The following is a 16,668-nucleotide window of genomic DNA, read 5'->3' on the forward strand; positions in this document are numbered from 1 at the left end:
TACAATGTAGGTCACAGTGTGTCTGTTAGTCTGTTTCCACAACTGCTGGAAAGTGAAGGCGGTTAGCGCAAGATTCTGGTCTGAAGGCTGAGCAGGAAAGTCGGCTACATGAACACACACAATAGGAACAGGATTAAATAGCGGACATAACCGACATGGGGAAACTATGTTGGTTAGAGGCTCTGACTTTCGTTTTAGATTACTTTTCAATTAATTGTCCAGCCCTATATCTATTTAGCCATTCTGGTTTTCCTGGTTGAATAGCTGTGTGTGTGTGTGTGTGTGTGTGTGTGTGTCACTAGGGAAGAGCCTGCGGGTGCCAGAGAAGGTCCCATTCAGGATGACCCACAACATTGAGACTGCTTTGGGAGTCACTGGGGTGGAGGGCATCTTCAGGCTGTCCTGTGAACAGGTTACTGTCATGTTATACAACTACTACTCTCAAGCTCACCCTACTGGACACCGTTACAGAATATTCTGTATATTACAATTTAATTGTAAAACCAATTGTAAACCTGTTCAGTGCATAACCTAATAGTAAATATTATATAGATAGTTGAACATATAGAATAAATCTCTAAAAATATTTGCTGAGTCTTGCAGAAAAGTTGCTGCACTGGTGGTGCTGAAGTCAGATGTGTCATTTTAGGTTGTTCAGATGATGCGTCGGGGCAGAGAGACCCTACTCACCCTCCTGGAGGCTTTCGTGTATGATCCCCTGGTGGACTGGACTGCTGGGGGGGAGGTGGGCTTTGCAGGTGCAGTGTATGGAGGAGGCGGCCAACAGGCTGACAGCAAGCAGAGCAAGAGGGAGATGGAGAGAGACATCACCCGCTCGCTCTTCTCCTCCAGGGTGGCTGAGATTAAGGTGAGCTCATGACGGTCAACTGCCACCTGGACTTGTAGGGCCCATCTCACTCTGTTATTAAATGTAGAATATTGGCCAGTGTTGACATAGACATTACTTCCATCTAATCTTGTTTATTTATTAATTAATTTCATTTCATGATTAGGAAACAAGTTTCCGACAAATCGTTTAGTTTACTGTAACTGCCTAAACTAGTGCAGTGCTCTTTCAGGGTGTGCTGCTACAGCACCACTTTTGGCCAAATGGCATCAGCTGTGTCATGGTCAGTCAGATACTGTATCTACATGTCCACCAAATATGGTTACAATAGCACAAAGCTTTCAGGAGAGAGGACATTTTTTGTAATGCTGCACTCTTTTTATTTAAAAAAGGGGGGGGTGGGGGGAACAATACATATTAATGAACATTTTCACAAATGTAAATATGCCAGATTGTAGCCTTAGGCTAATTTCCATCTGCAGACCCCCTGACAGGTTGATGTTGCACACAAATTAATAAATACATACATACAACTCCACTGCATTTTGAGCAAACTTACTGTATGGAATATAAACAATCCCAAGAGTATTTTTTTCCAGCCTAGTCCAGAGATTTTCTGGACCAAATTTGTTGACGATAGCTCACAATCATAGACAGTATATTACTGGATGAAGCCACCCCGCTGATTTGAATGGAGAACAGTGAAGCCAGTTTTGGACCAATAAAATACTACTACAGGGCTACTTCCTGTTGGCACCAGCGTCTACTGCGCATGATCGCGCAGCATAACCGTGGTTTAATGACATAAAGCAACGGCAGAAGCACCGTAATTCTGGTAGCTGCATAGCTGCAGCATCAAAAAGTCTAATGGTTCAGTGTGTTTGTCAACTCGGTTCATCACTGATTAATCAGGCCACCTACGAGGCGACAACACCAGCAGATGACATGGCACCCCAAACCATCACTGACTGTGGAAACTTTACACTGGACTTCAAGCAACGTGGATTCTGTGCCTCTCCTCTCTTCCTCCAGACTCTGGGACCTTGATTTCCAAAGGAAATGCAAAATTTACTTTCATCAGAGATCATAACTTTGGACCACTCAGCAGCAGTCCAGTCCTTTTTGTCTTTAACCCAGGCGAGACGCTTCTGACGCTGTCTTGTTCAAGAGTGGCTTGACACAAGGAATGCGACAGCTGAAACCCATGTCTTGCATACGTCTGTGCGTGGTGGTTCCTGAAGCACTGACTCCAGCTGCAGTCCACTCTTTGTGAATCTCCCCCACATTTTTGAATGGGTTTTGTTTCACAATCCTCTCCAGGGTGCGGTTATCCCTATTGCTTGTACACTTTTTTCTACCACATCTTTTCCTTCCCTTTGCCTCTCTATTAATGTGCTTCGACACAGAGCTCTGTGAACAGCCAGCCTCTTTAGCAATGACCTTTTGTGTCTCGCCCTCCTTGTGCAAGGTGTCAATGGTCATCTTTTGGACAGCTGTCAAGTCAGCAGTCTTCCCCATGATTGTGTAGCCTGCAGAACTAGACTGAGAGACCATTTAAAGGCCTTTGCAGGTGTTTTGAGTTAATTAGCTGATTAGAGTGTGGCACCAGGTGTCTTCAATATTGAACCTTTTCACAATATTCTAATTTTCTGAGATCCTGATTTTGGGGTTTTCACTAGTTGTCAGTTATAATCATCAAAATGAAAAGGAATGAACCCTTGAAATATATTAGTCTGTGTGGAATGAATGTATACATTATACAAGTTTCACTTTTTGAATGGAATTACTGAAATAAATCAACTTTTTGATGATATTCTAATTATATGACCAGCACCAGTAGATGCAAATGGGTGTGACTTATATGAATTAGATTTGTCTGAACCCACAGAATCCGGGGAAAAATCATTGTGATTCTGAGACATGCAATTCAAAAGTTGCAGGCCGAAACGTAAAAATGATTAATAGACCACCATCTGGCCATCTGGCCAACTTGCACCAAATTGGACACTCACAATGATGATTCAGTGGTTTCATCATCTGACTGTAATAAAATTGAGGAGGCTTCAATAAATGCTCACTTTTCTGTTTAAGCTGGGTCCAGGTTAAGGCACGAATATGACTAAACCCTCTGGAATGAGACCATGAGCTACTTCAACAGGGAACCAGAGATTTTATAAAGTACTGCATGCAAATGATCCGGAAGCAATGCATTTGAGGACTTTAACCGTGATTGGTGTACTGTGTGCAGGTGAACTGGTTTAAGAATCGTGACGAGATGATGTCGGTGCTACCACAAGTGGAAGAAGCCGTGGAGGAGTACCTCGTCCTGCAGGAACTGCTCTGCCAGGGGGAGAAACTACAGGCCAAACTTCAGGAGGAGATGGCCTTCCTGGAGGGGGCAGAGAACCATTCGGACCATCTTATCCTCACCCTAGAGCAAAGGTCTCGGACAGCACAATACTCACTCACTCCAAACATGAATGTAATATACATAAATGTTCAAATTAATCTTTAATACTGATGAGTACTTTAAATAAAATTATTTGTCTATGTGAACAAATAATATATATTAGTCTCCATGAAATGCTCAGTTAACTTTTATAAATGTATTACATTTTCATATCTTTTTTATTTATTTATTGTGTATTGTAAAAGTTTAAATTGCATAGAATCTGATATTTTCCCAACAGTGTGACATCGATCCATCGATGTATGAATGTGTGTGAATGGATAAATGCAATGTAACAGCACTTTGAGTGGTCGCAAAGACTAGAAAGGGGCTACAAATACAGAGCATTTACTTTTGCATTTACATTCAATGAAATGACTTAATAATAAATACAGGTTCCACTGCCTTCTTGTCAATGGGCTGTAGCCTCACTTAGAAATTAAGCACATGCCTATTTTCTCTGTTGCTTGCATCAGCCGCTATTCTGCTATTAGTGTAAGGACACCGGGTCGGGATGCAGCCCTGTGCGCGCTCGAGCCTCTCTCTGACACACGCTGTCCACTTAAACCACAAAACAAGCTCCCAGCACATTTACATTACATTTTATTTTACATTTTAGTCATTTAGCTGACTCTTTCCTAAAGCGACTTAAAACTGCTATATATATCAGAAGTCACACACCTCTGGAGCAACTAGGGGTTAGGTGTCTTGCTCAGCGACACATTGGATGTGTCACAGTGATGCACTGAATCCAGTTCACTCACGCCAAAAGCATGTGTCCTTATCCACTGTTCCATCACCCCGTAGCACAACACAGACTCAAACATAAACTGTACGTAAGGATAAAAACATTAACATTATCCAGTGTAAAATGTTATCGCTTTCTACATTACTTCACCTAACGTGATCAACATTACTATCCTGTGTACCGCCAGTATTCTTTCAAAGTGTTGATTTAGCCTGCAAGAAAGGATGTAACAGTAAAAAGCAAATGTGGAGCGACAACACAAAGGAAGACCCATCCACTAACGTTACAGTAAAGTTACTCACTACCGTTATAAAGTGTAGCAACAATCTTGTTATAATATTCAGTCTACCTCACTTACCGGTTCGTTTTCATCCAATACTTGTAAGTTAGCTGTGCTCATAATGCTGAGCCTCTGGTGAAAGATGCTGAAAATACAGTTACTGAAAGCAGCAGGCGAGCTAACGCCAATGTAGCATGTCAGCTAAATGCAGTAAATGTACCGTTATCATGTAACAAGCATGAATTAGTTCAACCTCAAGCTGATGAAAATATTACTGTAATGTTGCAGTGGAAGTTTCCAGCATGTTGTGTGAAGCAGTCTCCCTGTCTCTCATATAAATACTGTATGCAACAATATGTAACACCACACAAAGGTTATTCATCCAGCCCTCCTTGTCACAGGTACTCTGAACACACTCAGCTGCAGTCACGGCAGCAGACTGTGCGGGAGGCCATTCAGAGCAAGCTGGCTGACCTGGACCAGTGGATCTCCCAGTACCAGGCAGCGTTCTCCAACCTAGAGGCCACCCAGTTGGCCAGTCTGTTGGCGGACATCAGTAGCCCCATAGATCTTGGTAAGTCCCACTGGAAATAATGCAAGCAGAATGAATGGATGAACCAGTTGATTGTTTTTGCGGTATTTAGGGGTGTCCTCACTATTGTTGCCAGCAGTTTAGACATTAATGGCTGTGTGATGTGTTATTTTGAGGGGGCGGCTAATTTACACTGTTGTACACTCACTACTTCACATTGTAGCAAATTGTCATTTCTTCAGTGTGTCAAATATTTCACTTTTGTGATACTGTATGTAATGGGGTTAAATGTATTGTTAAAATGTCTCATGGAGCGTTTTATTTGTTTACTTGAGCTGTGTTATGTCTTGTTCTTGGTTGTCCTATTATTCCAGGTCCTCCTAGCTACGTGCCAGCTACAGCCTTCCTGCAGAATGCAGGCCAGGCCCACCTGATCAGCCAGTGCGAGAGTCTGGAGGCAGAGATGAGCTCCTTGCTGCAGCAGCGGCGTGGGGCCCTTCACGGCTGTCTGGAGCAGCTTCACAGCTATGCTACAGTGGCTTTGCTGTACCCACGGGCTACTCTGCTGCTCCATCGCACCCACCAGTGGAAGGCCTGGTTGGAAGAACTGCTGAGAGACATGACAGTGGAGCACTGCCAGCACATCTACAGACAGTAAGGACCTCAGCAGGCTTTCCCTTATGCTTTCATACAAACTACAAGAACCCCATGTACCATTTCCATGGCAAATTTCTGATTGGCTGGTAGGTGTGCTGTATTTTCCCAATGAGTGTACAAGTCATGGCTGAAATCTATGAATTAGTCTGGTCACTTCAATCAGTAAATATTGCAATATCAATATGTGCTATATAAAAAAAACGGAGCACGAAAGTACTAGGGCCCAACATCTCCCAATATGGTTCTGGGGCATTAGTGTGGAAAAATGGCTTGAGGGTACTCACTACAACATCTCACCGAAGCAGCCTCCATCGTACATTTCACCTTTCTGGAGGCAGATGTATCATCTCTAGGCTTTTTAACATGTAAAAAAATAATAATAATAAAAAAAATTACAGGCTCTGTTCTCTTGGAGAATGAGTCCAGTGGACTTAGTATGGAATTAGCTTTTAGTCATTTCCAGGTCTCTGTGAGAAAAAACATAGTGAAAATGTGTTTGCAGACTATTGCCACTATTTTCTAAATTCTAAAATGTAAAAAATAGAATTTGTAAAAATTAATTTATCATTGTGTGTTTCATTGGCACGAAGCAGGCCACCACTGTGTGAGAGCGTGGGCCAGAACACCGTGGCGCTCCCAGAAATTGTAGGAATGTCCAGATGGGGCAACTGAAAATCCTGGGGTGGTACACCAAAACCAAATGCCATAACTACATTTCAGGACTTCTATTATGCTGCTGAAGTCAGTATGGGAGTTCAGAATATACATCCTGATTCTACTTTTTTATTTTCCACTTAATGTTACTAATTATCCAGTCTTGCACAGCCACACTAAGTGCTTTGCCAGTGCTGAAGAAAGGTCTGGCTGAACTCATTATCATAGAGGGAAAGTTGGCTTGTTTATATATATTTTTTAAACCAATCACAGTTGTCAGTTGTAGGATGCAGCCCACGGTGCCATTGCATATTAGTGTGGAACCTGTTTTGGTGGAATCATTGCATGTGGGGAGGTGAAAATGGCTAAACGCAAAAGACAAGGTAACAGCTGCTAGCTTGTTTACGTTTGTTTTTACTAGGGCTGACCTTGAAAAGTCAAAGATTCGATGCTTTGATAGGAGGAGCCTGATTTGACTGTCAATCTCACTGTCGAAGTTTGAAGTAGTATTCGTCTGCCAGTTGTTGAGTACCAGCAGAGTTGGAGGATGGTCTCCTGTAGTTGGTGAGTGTCTGCAGGCCTCTCCACACTGACGCAGGGTCATTGGCTGCAAAGTTGTTATGCAGCTTTTCAGTTCAGCTCCTCTTTGCAGCTTTGACCTCCTTTGTCAGAGGCCTGGTTGTACAGGACTCTGTTCCCACTTCTGAAGGCCTCCTCCTTGGTCTGACGAAGCTGCCTGAGTTTCGCTGTGAACCAGGGTTTTTGGTTGTTGTATGTGCGGAAGGTTTTAGTCAAAAACTGATGTAAAATGTCACAGTGTCAGATAGTTCGTCCAGGTCAGTGACTGCAGCCTCAAAAACACTCCAGTCAGTGCAGTCAAAGCAGGCCTGTAACTCCAGCTTTGACTCGTTGTTCCATCTTTTTACAGTCTTTACAACAGGTTTAGCAGATTTCAGTCACTACCTGTGTGTCGGGATAAGATGGACCAGACAGTGATCAGAGAGTCTCAAGGTCCCCAAGAACAATGAGCAGGGAGTCTGGATGTTTTTTCTCCACGTTAGTTATCTGGTCGGCCAGGTGTAGTAACGCCTCACTAACACAGGCCTGAGGTGGAATGTAAACAGCGACCAGAACAAACGAGGAAAACTCCCACAGTTTACCGTTAATAATGTATGTATAATAATGTAATAACATGAATAATGTCTCTGTGAGGGCTGCATGATTTTTCCAACACTGTGACCTCTGTGCACCAACCTTCGTTTATATAGAAACAGAGTCTGCCTCCCCGTGTTTTTCCTGTAAGCTCCCTTTCGCGATCCACGTGGATGAGATTAAATCCCGGTAGGTGAAGTGCGCTGTCCGGGATGCGCTCGGTGAGCCAGGATTCAGTGAATCAGAGGGCAGCAGATCTGCAGAAGTCCAATTTATTTCTGTTGAGGAGAAGCAATTTGTCCATTTTGTTGGCCAGAGAGTGGACATTCGGCAGATGGATTGACGGGAGCGCACTGCGAAAACTCTGCTGTCTCAGTTTAACCAGAGCGCCTGCGCGTTTTCCCCTTCGCCGTCTCTGGTAGATCCTGTACAGAGCTGCTGCTCCTCCAACTAATAACTCCAGGAAAGTTCCAGTTCGATGAGCGGTGGAATAGTATGAGCAGTTGAAAGTCCAATATTTAAGAGCTCTTCTCTGGTAAAAGTTACCAGAGAGGGACGGCAGAACAGAGTTTATTTACATAATAACGGTGTAGCTATTTGTACTCGGATGTCAAATATGGTCTGAAAAATCAGCTGAGAAGTACGGAAATTGAGTCTGGAAAACTATGGAAGTTTGAAAGGGAAAATGTGTAGGAATCTTTGCTGTGCTACATTTTGAGATCAAACAGTCTTGTCGTAGCAATGCAGCCAATTTTGGCAACTGCCCGTTCAACGCTGCTTGCAGCTTTAATTATGCTATTATTAGAGGTGTGAATCTTCACTGGCGTTATGATTCAGTTATGATTCGAATGCATGATTCTCGATGCATCGCTCTACTGCACCAGGCTACTTTTTGGATTGGGGGATTGGATTGAATTAATACTGGCATCAGATAGAGTTCCATTTTTATTTGGAAAGTCCTTTCAAAAAGTCATACTACAACAGTCTGTAATATAAACAGCTGCATCTTTTCAATACCAGTATCTGTGTGACCCACCTTAGTACCTGATCAGCTGTCAGAGTTGAACGGGAAAGCTGGCGGCTCGCCATATTCTTTATGGTCGCAGATGTTAGCTCGGGGTTAAAATGGCTAACATGGCTCCTCAAATTCGTTGTATTACCAAAGTATATCCTTCTTGTGAGGCAGATGTAACACACATATATCTTGTCCAATTTGTGCCTCCCATTAAGTTTATAAAACCCCCAATGTGCCCAAATGTGTGCTGTCAGAATACTGGTGTTTTTTTTTTAGTCAGTCACTGCTGATCTCTGCTGCCCTCCACCATAGCTCCCTACATTATAAAAGTAACATTAACACACAATTCAGTGCAAGAGAGCAACATGACGACATAATCTTACAACTTAATTGTCCAGCCGAGGCGGGAAAATAAGGTTACAGGGCTATGTCATGTTTATGTTGCTGCACTCCTGTAACTTATCATGCCCACACATGAGCTTTGTTTCTCCTTCCCTTTACAGATATGAGGTGCTGTTTGCTCCGCAGCCTCCTGCAGCCTCCTGCCAGTTCCTTTCCAGTGTGGAGTTGACTTTGCAGCACCAAGTGGCTGACGCCAACGATCGTGTGATGCACCAAGCAGAGCGACTGAAGGCTGAGGGCACAACTGCAGCAGCCTGTGAGGAGCAGCTACAGGAGATTGAGCACTGCATTACAGTCTTCCTTCGGGAGAATGGAGAGCCAGGCTCCCTTAGCCTGGCTGGAATCATCACCTCTGCCCTCTGCACACTCTGCAGGTTTTACACATGCCTGTCATTCCAAGTCTAACTGTGCTGTTTGTCCACTTAGACTGTTAGTTTAATATCCATAATTCAATGCAGTTTCTTTATATAGCGCCAATTCATAACAGAAGTTATCTCATTGCACTTTTCATATAGATCTTTGTGATATTATTATGATTATTATTAGGCAACCCAACATTTCCCACCATGAGCAAGCTCTTGGTGACACAGACAAGGAAAAATGAAGATAAAAATTGTTGGTGAACAGAAGAAGTCAGGTTTTATTTTGTTTGTTTTTTTTCTCCAGGAGGAACCTGGTGATGGAGGGAGCGGCTGCCGGTGCTGGGGAGCAGCTGGTAGATCTGACATCTCGGGATGGGGCGTGGTTCCTGGAGGAGCTCTGCAGTATGACTGGAAATGTCAGTGCCCTGGCAACACTGCTACAACGCTGCACACTCCTGCCCCATGACCTGGAGCTGCCTGCACCCTCTGCCACTACCCAGGCTGTGTATTTGGCCAACGCTGTGTACACTTGCTTGCAGGTACGTGCACTCCCAAAACACTGTGAAATCATCCAGTTAGAAGTAGAAGCAGCCTATTCTCTCTTTGGATATGAGAAATTTCTTACATGTATTGTTTTTTAAGGATATGTAGAAATTATTTTCGTATTCATTCGATTATATGTAATAGTGTTAAACTATGACTAAATATGTTTGTAAAACTTTTTTTATTCCATGACTAAGACAAGTTGATGACAAAACGGCTAAATGACTAGACTAAAATGTAGTTTTAAAAAAAAAACAAAACTTTACCAAAATGTCTCTTTTAATTGACGCATAACAGGAGACGACGAAAGTGTGTGAAACTATCAAAATATAGCTGACATCAATAATGCAACAGCCACCTCACTAATGGTTGAAATCATGAACCAGCACGAAAAATGACAATAGCCCTTGCTACTTAAACCATCATGAACAGACACATTACAACAGATCTCATCAGATCTAACACACTGGACCACTGCTGCACTACATTAAATGACGCCTATCGCTCTGTTCTCTGTGCAGCCTTGAGACTCTCTGATCACTGTCTGGTCCATCTTATCCCGACACACAGGTAGTGACTGAAATCTGCTAAACCTGTTGTAAAGACTGTGAAAAGATGGAACAACGAGTCAAAGCTGGAGTTACAGGCCTGCTTTGACTGCACTGACTGGAGTGTTTTTGAGGCTGCAGTCACTGACCTGGACGAACTATCTGACACTGTGACATTTTACATCAGTTTTTGACTAAAACCTTCCGCAAAAAGCAATATTTGCATTTTGGAACTTAAAACAGCAAACTTAACAAACTACTCCGTCCATGATGGGGAAATATGGACCGTCGCTAACCAGAGCAGAGAGAGCAGCAATCTCTGCTCTGATTAGATTGCAAAATGTAGATAAATATATTTATTCAGTGACTTTTTATTGGGCATCAACCAAACACTAATATATAATAGACAATGCAGAATGATACCAATAAATGTTCAGATAAGCCCCTAGGTGACCTGCTTTCACTATTTTAATTTTCTCATAATGAAATACACTGTGGCTACTGTAGTTTTTAGTTGAGACATTTTGTAGTTCTTAAGAGATGCCACATGTTTAGAGCTAACCTATGTAAATAGCTAACTAAAGTGTTACAACTAACCACATAATGACAAGGCAAATACAGTTTGGAGCTAGTCTGTTGCCAGAGAATACTCTTATCTGCCATGTGATAAGCGAGCCGCTATTTCAGGAAATTGAAAAATCACAGAAGGAAAGTTCTTTCTTTACAGGAGTTTTTGCATGGGAGCATGTTGTTTGGTTAGCTCAGTCGGTAAAGTGCAGGACTGGCGACCCAAGGTTAGTGTGTGAGATCCGCATCCATCAACCTATGGACGCTTTTTCAATTCCCCAGTATCTCCAGGTAGAGGACATTTATGGGAATCACGTTTTCTGACGGCTCTTTCAGAGGTCGGTCAAGCAGGCTACAGACTGTCGCGCTTTTATTTTGCAGGCAAAACCACTATAGAGGAAGTGATTATGTGAGTAACTGTTGCTGCCATGACTGAGATCTATTTCAGCACCACTATCAAAGTATTTATTTTATTTATATTTTTGCTGCTATCGAAGCACCGTAATCTGTCAGCGGGCCAGATGTTATTATTGGCGGGCAGTTGTGGCGAGGGTCCATAATCACAGAGAGAATGAATGTGTTTCTTGTCAGTGTTTGTATAAACTTTATCTAAAGTGTGGTTTATAATGGACTGTGGTGCAGAAACAGTGAGTATTTCACACTCTTGGCTCAAATTTTCCATGTTATTCGTCATTGGCAAAGTCACAATAACATGTGGTTTTACTGAACAGGACGTAATGTGATGCATTCTCGGTTGTTTCGCTACTCTACACCTCTACACATCCTGACAGCGGTAGGTGACTGGTTAGCCTTATCCAAAACACTGAGTAAAGTCTGAATGCATTGCTCTTAGTATGTGTGCCATCAATAGCCACCGCTGTCAATATTGTACATCTAAATCACACAAATTACAGATTGTTACGTGTGTAAGTTAGGTTATTTGTCGTTCTACATAGGTAACGTTACGCCACGCCAATGGTGGCTAGCGTTAGCTCCTGAAGTAGCAGAATTAGCTTTTTTCCCCTTTGGATAATGTAAGCTACTCATAGACTGTATGAAGCTGTGTGTTTTTGTTTTTTTTTGTAAAGCATTTTGCAATGGCATAGGTTTGCATTTGTCTTAACATGTTAACGACGCTCATGTTAGTTATTTGTCCAAAAGAAGATAAAATAAAAAATCTGTATCGTTTAGACCGTTCGGTGTAGCTTCTCACACTTGGCTGTATGAATTGATCTTAGTTGAATTGAAGACCCCCTGTCCTGCATGATTTAATCTCTCCCTGCTTCAACACCGCTGATTGAAGCAGCTTCAGGATTTATAACGAGTTGATAGTTTGAATCAGCTGTTTTGGAGCAGTGAGATATTTAACACACACTGTTATTTAAACAGTTATCCACACAAAGATACTACTCCTCACCACAGCCACAGTTGGCGCATCCTAGTTTGCGTAGATATATTGATGGAACATGCCAAGACCCATTAATTCAGACATTTTTTTTTTTATGTTTTGGATAATGCAAATCAGTCACTGCTGCCAACTCCTTTTCTAACTGTGTAATCTGTGTGTACAGTGAATAAAGTCAAAGTATTATTACAGTATGCTATTGTCTCCATTCATTTTTAAAAAGTGGATATTTACAAAATTATCGATACAAGTATACATGTTGTATTGCATGTGTGTTCATTTTTATGGATTGTACCGTTTTGATAGTCCACATAGTCCAGCAGGGTTCTAGTTATGGTCTGAGCTCTTAATCATGCATCCTGTGGGGGTCAGTAATTAATTTACCAACAACCATTATTTTTAATGACAAATGTACATTGTACTAATAAGATAAACACACTAAAATAAACACGTTTTTCAAATGAACTATGCTGCGCACCGCATCAGTTTCATTTTGACATGATTAATAATAATTAATATGATACGATAAAGGGCGGGTCTTCGTCTCTCCTTGAGCAGTAGTGTTCGTTGGTTTATTTCAGGCTTTTAAAACTTAAACTTTGTTGCAGTATTACACATCTTGGGCAAGTAGTGGGCTGCTGTTTGAGAGAGAAAGGGTTGACCACTTAATGAGCAATGCAGTCTCTGTCCAGGCTTCTATTATTTATTTATTTATTTATTAAACCCCACCGGTAACGTCCGTTATACTGCAGACTCCCACAAAGCTCAAATTGTAGTCCAGTTTCCACAGTTGTCCGTTTTTCCTATTAAATTCAGCTGATTGCATTAAACTGCCATAGTATATTACTCTTTAAAAGTGAATTATTAATGAGAAGTGTGTGTGTTTCTTTTAAGATGACTGGAAGAGAGGCTAAGTTACACTCTTAATCGACGACAATGTTTTTCTGTGAATAGATCTGGCTGTATGGACGTAATTAACGTCATATTTTGACAGAATAAATAAAAAGTGCCTGTAAAAAAGATACTGTCACTAATTGAATGATTTAAGCGATATACAGTGGGCTTTGTTGCTACATTGGCACGTTAAGTGCTAAGTAGAATAGGCTCAAATCAATATGCTATATTTAAGGAATTGGCCTGCTAGTTTCCCGTTACAATGTTGACTTAATAATTAAATATAAATTAACAACAAAAACCCACTCCCTATGTCTGTGATTAAACTTTATAATTTTTTAATGCGTTTCCTGTCAAATCGCACGGTTTTATTTTGTAGTTTTTGCATGTATTTCCTGTCCTGACCGGCCTGACAGAGGAGGTCTGCAGTTGGACCCTCTTGGAATAATTAAGTTAATATAATTTCTTAATAAATATACCTAAAGAAAGCTAATTTCTTGACCGGCCACTCTCTGCTGTCTCAGAAGAGACACCTTTTGTGTGTCGGACACCGTAGCTGTCCTACGCTCTTTGAAAGGTTAGGGGACATTGAACCTGCTGAAGCCGCAGTGGGAGGCTGTGGTCTCAAGGTCTTAAGTGCCTCAAGGGGCGGTAACCCTTGAACACCGTGGTGGACACCAGTGGTCAGGGAAGCCGTCCGACTAAAGGACGCCTTCTGGGATTTGTTGTCTGGGAGGACTCGGGAGGGGGTTGCAAGGTACTGACAGGCCCAAAGGGCTGCAGCCTCTGCTGTGGCAGATGCAAAGCAGCGGGTGTGGGAGAAGTTCGGAGAAGACATGGAGAAGGACTTTCGGTCAGCACCAAAGTGCTTCTGGAGAACTGTCCACCACCTCAGGAGGGGGAAGCGGGGAACCGTCCAAGCTGTGTACAGGAAGGATGGGACTCTGTTGACCTCAACTAAGGAGGTACTTGGGCGGTGGAACACTGAGGAACTCGTAAATCTGACTGACATGCCCTCTCTAGTAGAGGCAGAGCTGGAGGCTGATGGAGGATTCTCATCAATTTCCCTGGTGGAAGTTACTGAGGTAGTCAAACAAGTCCACAGTGGCAAAGCCCCAGGGATTGATGCGATCTGCCCAGAAATGCTAAAGCTTCGGGTGTGGAGGGGCTGTCTTGGATGACACGTCTCTTTAACATTGCATGGAAGTCAGAGCTGTCTCAGAGTACTGAGCAGTAAGTCGGACTCTTTCCAGGTGAGGGTTGACCTTTGCCAGGGCTGCACTTTGTCACCAATCCTATTTGTGATATTCATGGTCAGGATATCGAGGCATAGTCGTGGTGAGGAGGGTTTGAGGTTCGGTGGGCTTGGGATCTCGTCACTGCTTTTTGCAGATTATGTGGTCCTGATGGCATCATCGGTCCGTGATCTCCAGCTCTCACTGGATCGGTTCGCAGCAGAGTGCGAAGAGGATTAGCACCTCTAAATCTGTGGCCATGCTTCTCAGCAGGAAACCGGTGGAGTGCCATCTCCAGGTAGGGAATGAGTCCTTACCCCAAGTGAAGGAGTTAAAGTACCTCGGGGTCTTGTTCACAAGTGAGGGGAGACTGGAGCAGGAGATTGGCTGGAGAATCGGAGCAGCAGGGGCGGTATCGAACTTGCTTTACTGCACCGTTGTGACGAAAAGAGAGATGAGCTGTAAGGCAAAGCTCTCGATCTGCCGGTCAATTTTCATTCCTACCCTCACCTATGGTCATGAAGGCTGGGTCATGACGAGAGCATGGGTACAAGCGGCCAAAGTGGGTTTCCTCAGGCGGGTGGCTGGTGTCTCCCTTAGAGATAGGGTGAGAAGCTCGGCCATCCGCGAGGAGCTAAGAGTAGAGCCGCTGCTCCTTTGCGTTGAGAGGAGCCAGTTTAGGTGGTTTGGGCATCTGGTAAGGATGCCTCCTGGACGACTCCCTAGGGAGGTGTTCCAGGTCCCCTGCTGGAGCTGCTCCCCCCCAGATAAGCAGATGAAGATGGATGGAGAAACAAATGTGGATTGTCCAAAAAATTTAAGCTTAAAAAACAAGCTGTTGAGTACTGCATTATATCCTGTTTGAATTGTCACCTGAATCCCTTTATATAATTAAAGACAATTCTACTATAAACTGGTGTAGAAAATGTCTGCAGAATGCTGCTTTCTAGGGGACCCCCCGATATATTTCAGCATTGAATATTTCATCAAAATAGTGTTAAAATATCTTCTTGTCTTGTTCTCGTGAACCCAATATTGTGCATCGTTCATTTGAGCTAAGTGCACATCACATCCCTAATCTGAACCCCTATGTTTCCACCACTTTTCAACACAAAGTGATGCCCCTGATTTATTTTAACACCCCCCCAAAAGATATAGTGTGTTAAACATGAATGTATTAATAAAATATTTTCTTAAATTCACGTAAATTTGTAAATAATTTTCTCAGAATTTAAATTCATACAGATTTTCCATTATACAGCCGTGAAATTGGTATTAAAAAGGTCTTAAAAAGTCTTAAATTTAACTTTGAGAATCCTGGGGGTACACTGTGGAATACTTGGGTTGACTCATGGTTGGTTTACATGGACCAATTGTGAGGAGAGAATGCATTTGTGTCAAATCGGTCTAATCTAAGCATTTTGCTAAATAGCTGTGTAATTATTACCTCACACATCATATGTGAAGACACGCAGTATTTTTCTAGTTTATATGACAAAAAAAATGACAAGTACATTTTTCCTTCACTTGCCCTACAAAACATCCACATGGACAAGCTTTAATGTCAAGACCTTTAGCAGTACGTTCCACTGGAAAAATTTAACAATTTTTTCCTTGTTTACTGTAGGAACTGAACACCAACTTCCGTCAGATCATCTTTCCAGAGGCTCTGCGCTGTATGGAAAAAGGAGAGCCCACCCTGGAGTCCATGTTGACAGAGCTGGAGCAGCTAGTGGACCAGAGCTCAGATTGTTTTGGCTTGCAGGGTTTGGCCGACAGCCTTAAGGCCACCACAGGTCTGGACCATGATGGGCACAACCACTGCCTCCACATCACCAGGTAAGTGATGAATTTGATCAGACACAGCATTGGCTTAAAGGGATACTAAGCAATTCTAATCCAACACACCATTTATTAAATTCAGTGAATAATTCATAATGCATCACGGTTAGCCTGTCTGGAAATGGAACACAAAGACAGTGGCTTGTAGAGATCCCCACAATATTGTTCCAGCCAATCAGCAACAGGTGGCGTTCGTACTCGTGCACAGGAGTGATGTGGGAGGGGGGCAGTGAGAGAGAGAAAGCGATCAACACCAGTACATTCAAACATGCTAGACTCACTACGGGACTCTGGGCACTGTCCAGAAGAAATGACCTAGAAACAGCCAAAGAGGAAAAGGTCGGAGAAGTACACATTGTGAAAAAAGTTATATGATCACAAAGACCCATGTTAACAAGTGAGGCGTTTAAAAGCTAGAGAAACCTCGGAGGTTTGGACGGAAATAAAACTGATAGAGAGGTTGCTGTGTGTTTGTCCAGTCTGAGTTTATGATTGTTTTTGTCAGTTGTTTTTGAAGGATTTTATGGCCACGAAAA

At 42.6% G+C, this 16,668-nt stretch overlaps 1 protein-coding gene across 2 annotated transcripts in view; it reads left to right on the forward strand.

Annotated features, from left to right (window-relative positions):
• The window catches only part of smg1 (SMG1 nonsense mediated mRNA decay associated PI3K related kinase), a 145,305-nt gene that overhangs the window by 101,091 nt on the left and 27,546 nt on the right, over positions 1-16,668 (forward strand). For both annotated transcript variants that reach the window (XM_038739044.1, XM_038739052.1), the window contains exons 44-51: positions 303-412; positions 650-868; positions 3,096-3,289; positions 4,726-4,898; positions 5,231-5,510; positions 8,838-9,110; positions 9,403-9,637; positions 15,918-16,129. In XM_038739044.1, coding sequence (XP_038594972.1) covers positions 303-412; positions 650-868; positions 3,096-3,289; positions 4,726-4,898; positions 5,231-5,510; positions 8,838-9,110; positions 9,403-9,637; positions 15,918-16,129 — 1,696 coding nt within the window. The remainder of the gene's footprint in view (positions 1-302; positions 413-649; positions 869-3,095; positions 3,290-4,725; positions 4,899-5,230; positions 5,511-8,837; positions 9,111-9,402; positions 9,638-15,917; positions 16,130-16,668) is intronic.

Source organism: Micropterus salmoides, unplaced genomic scaffold (genome assembly GCF_014851395.1).
Source record: "Micropterus salmoides isolate LMB-PRFRI ecotype aquatic unplaced genomic scaffold, ASM1485139v1 Ms_hic_scaffold_10, whole genome shotgun sequence".
Classification (NCBI taxonomy): Eukaryota; Metazoa; Chordata; class Actinopteri; order Centrarchiformes; family Centrarchidae; genus Micropterus; species Micropterus salmoides.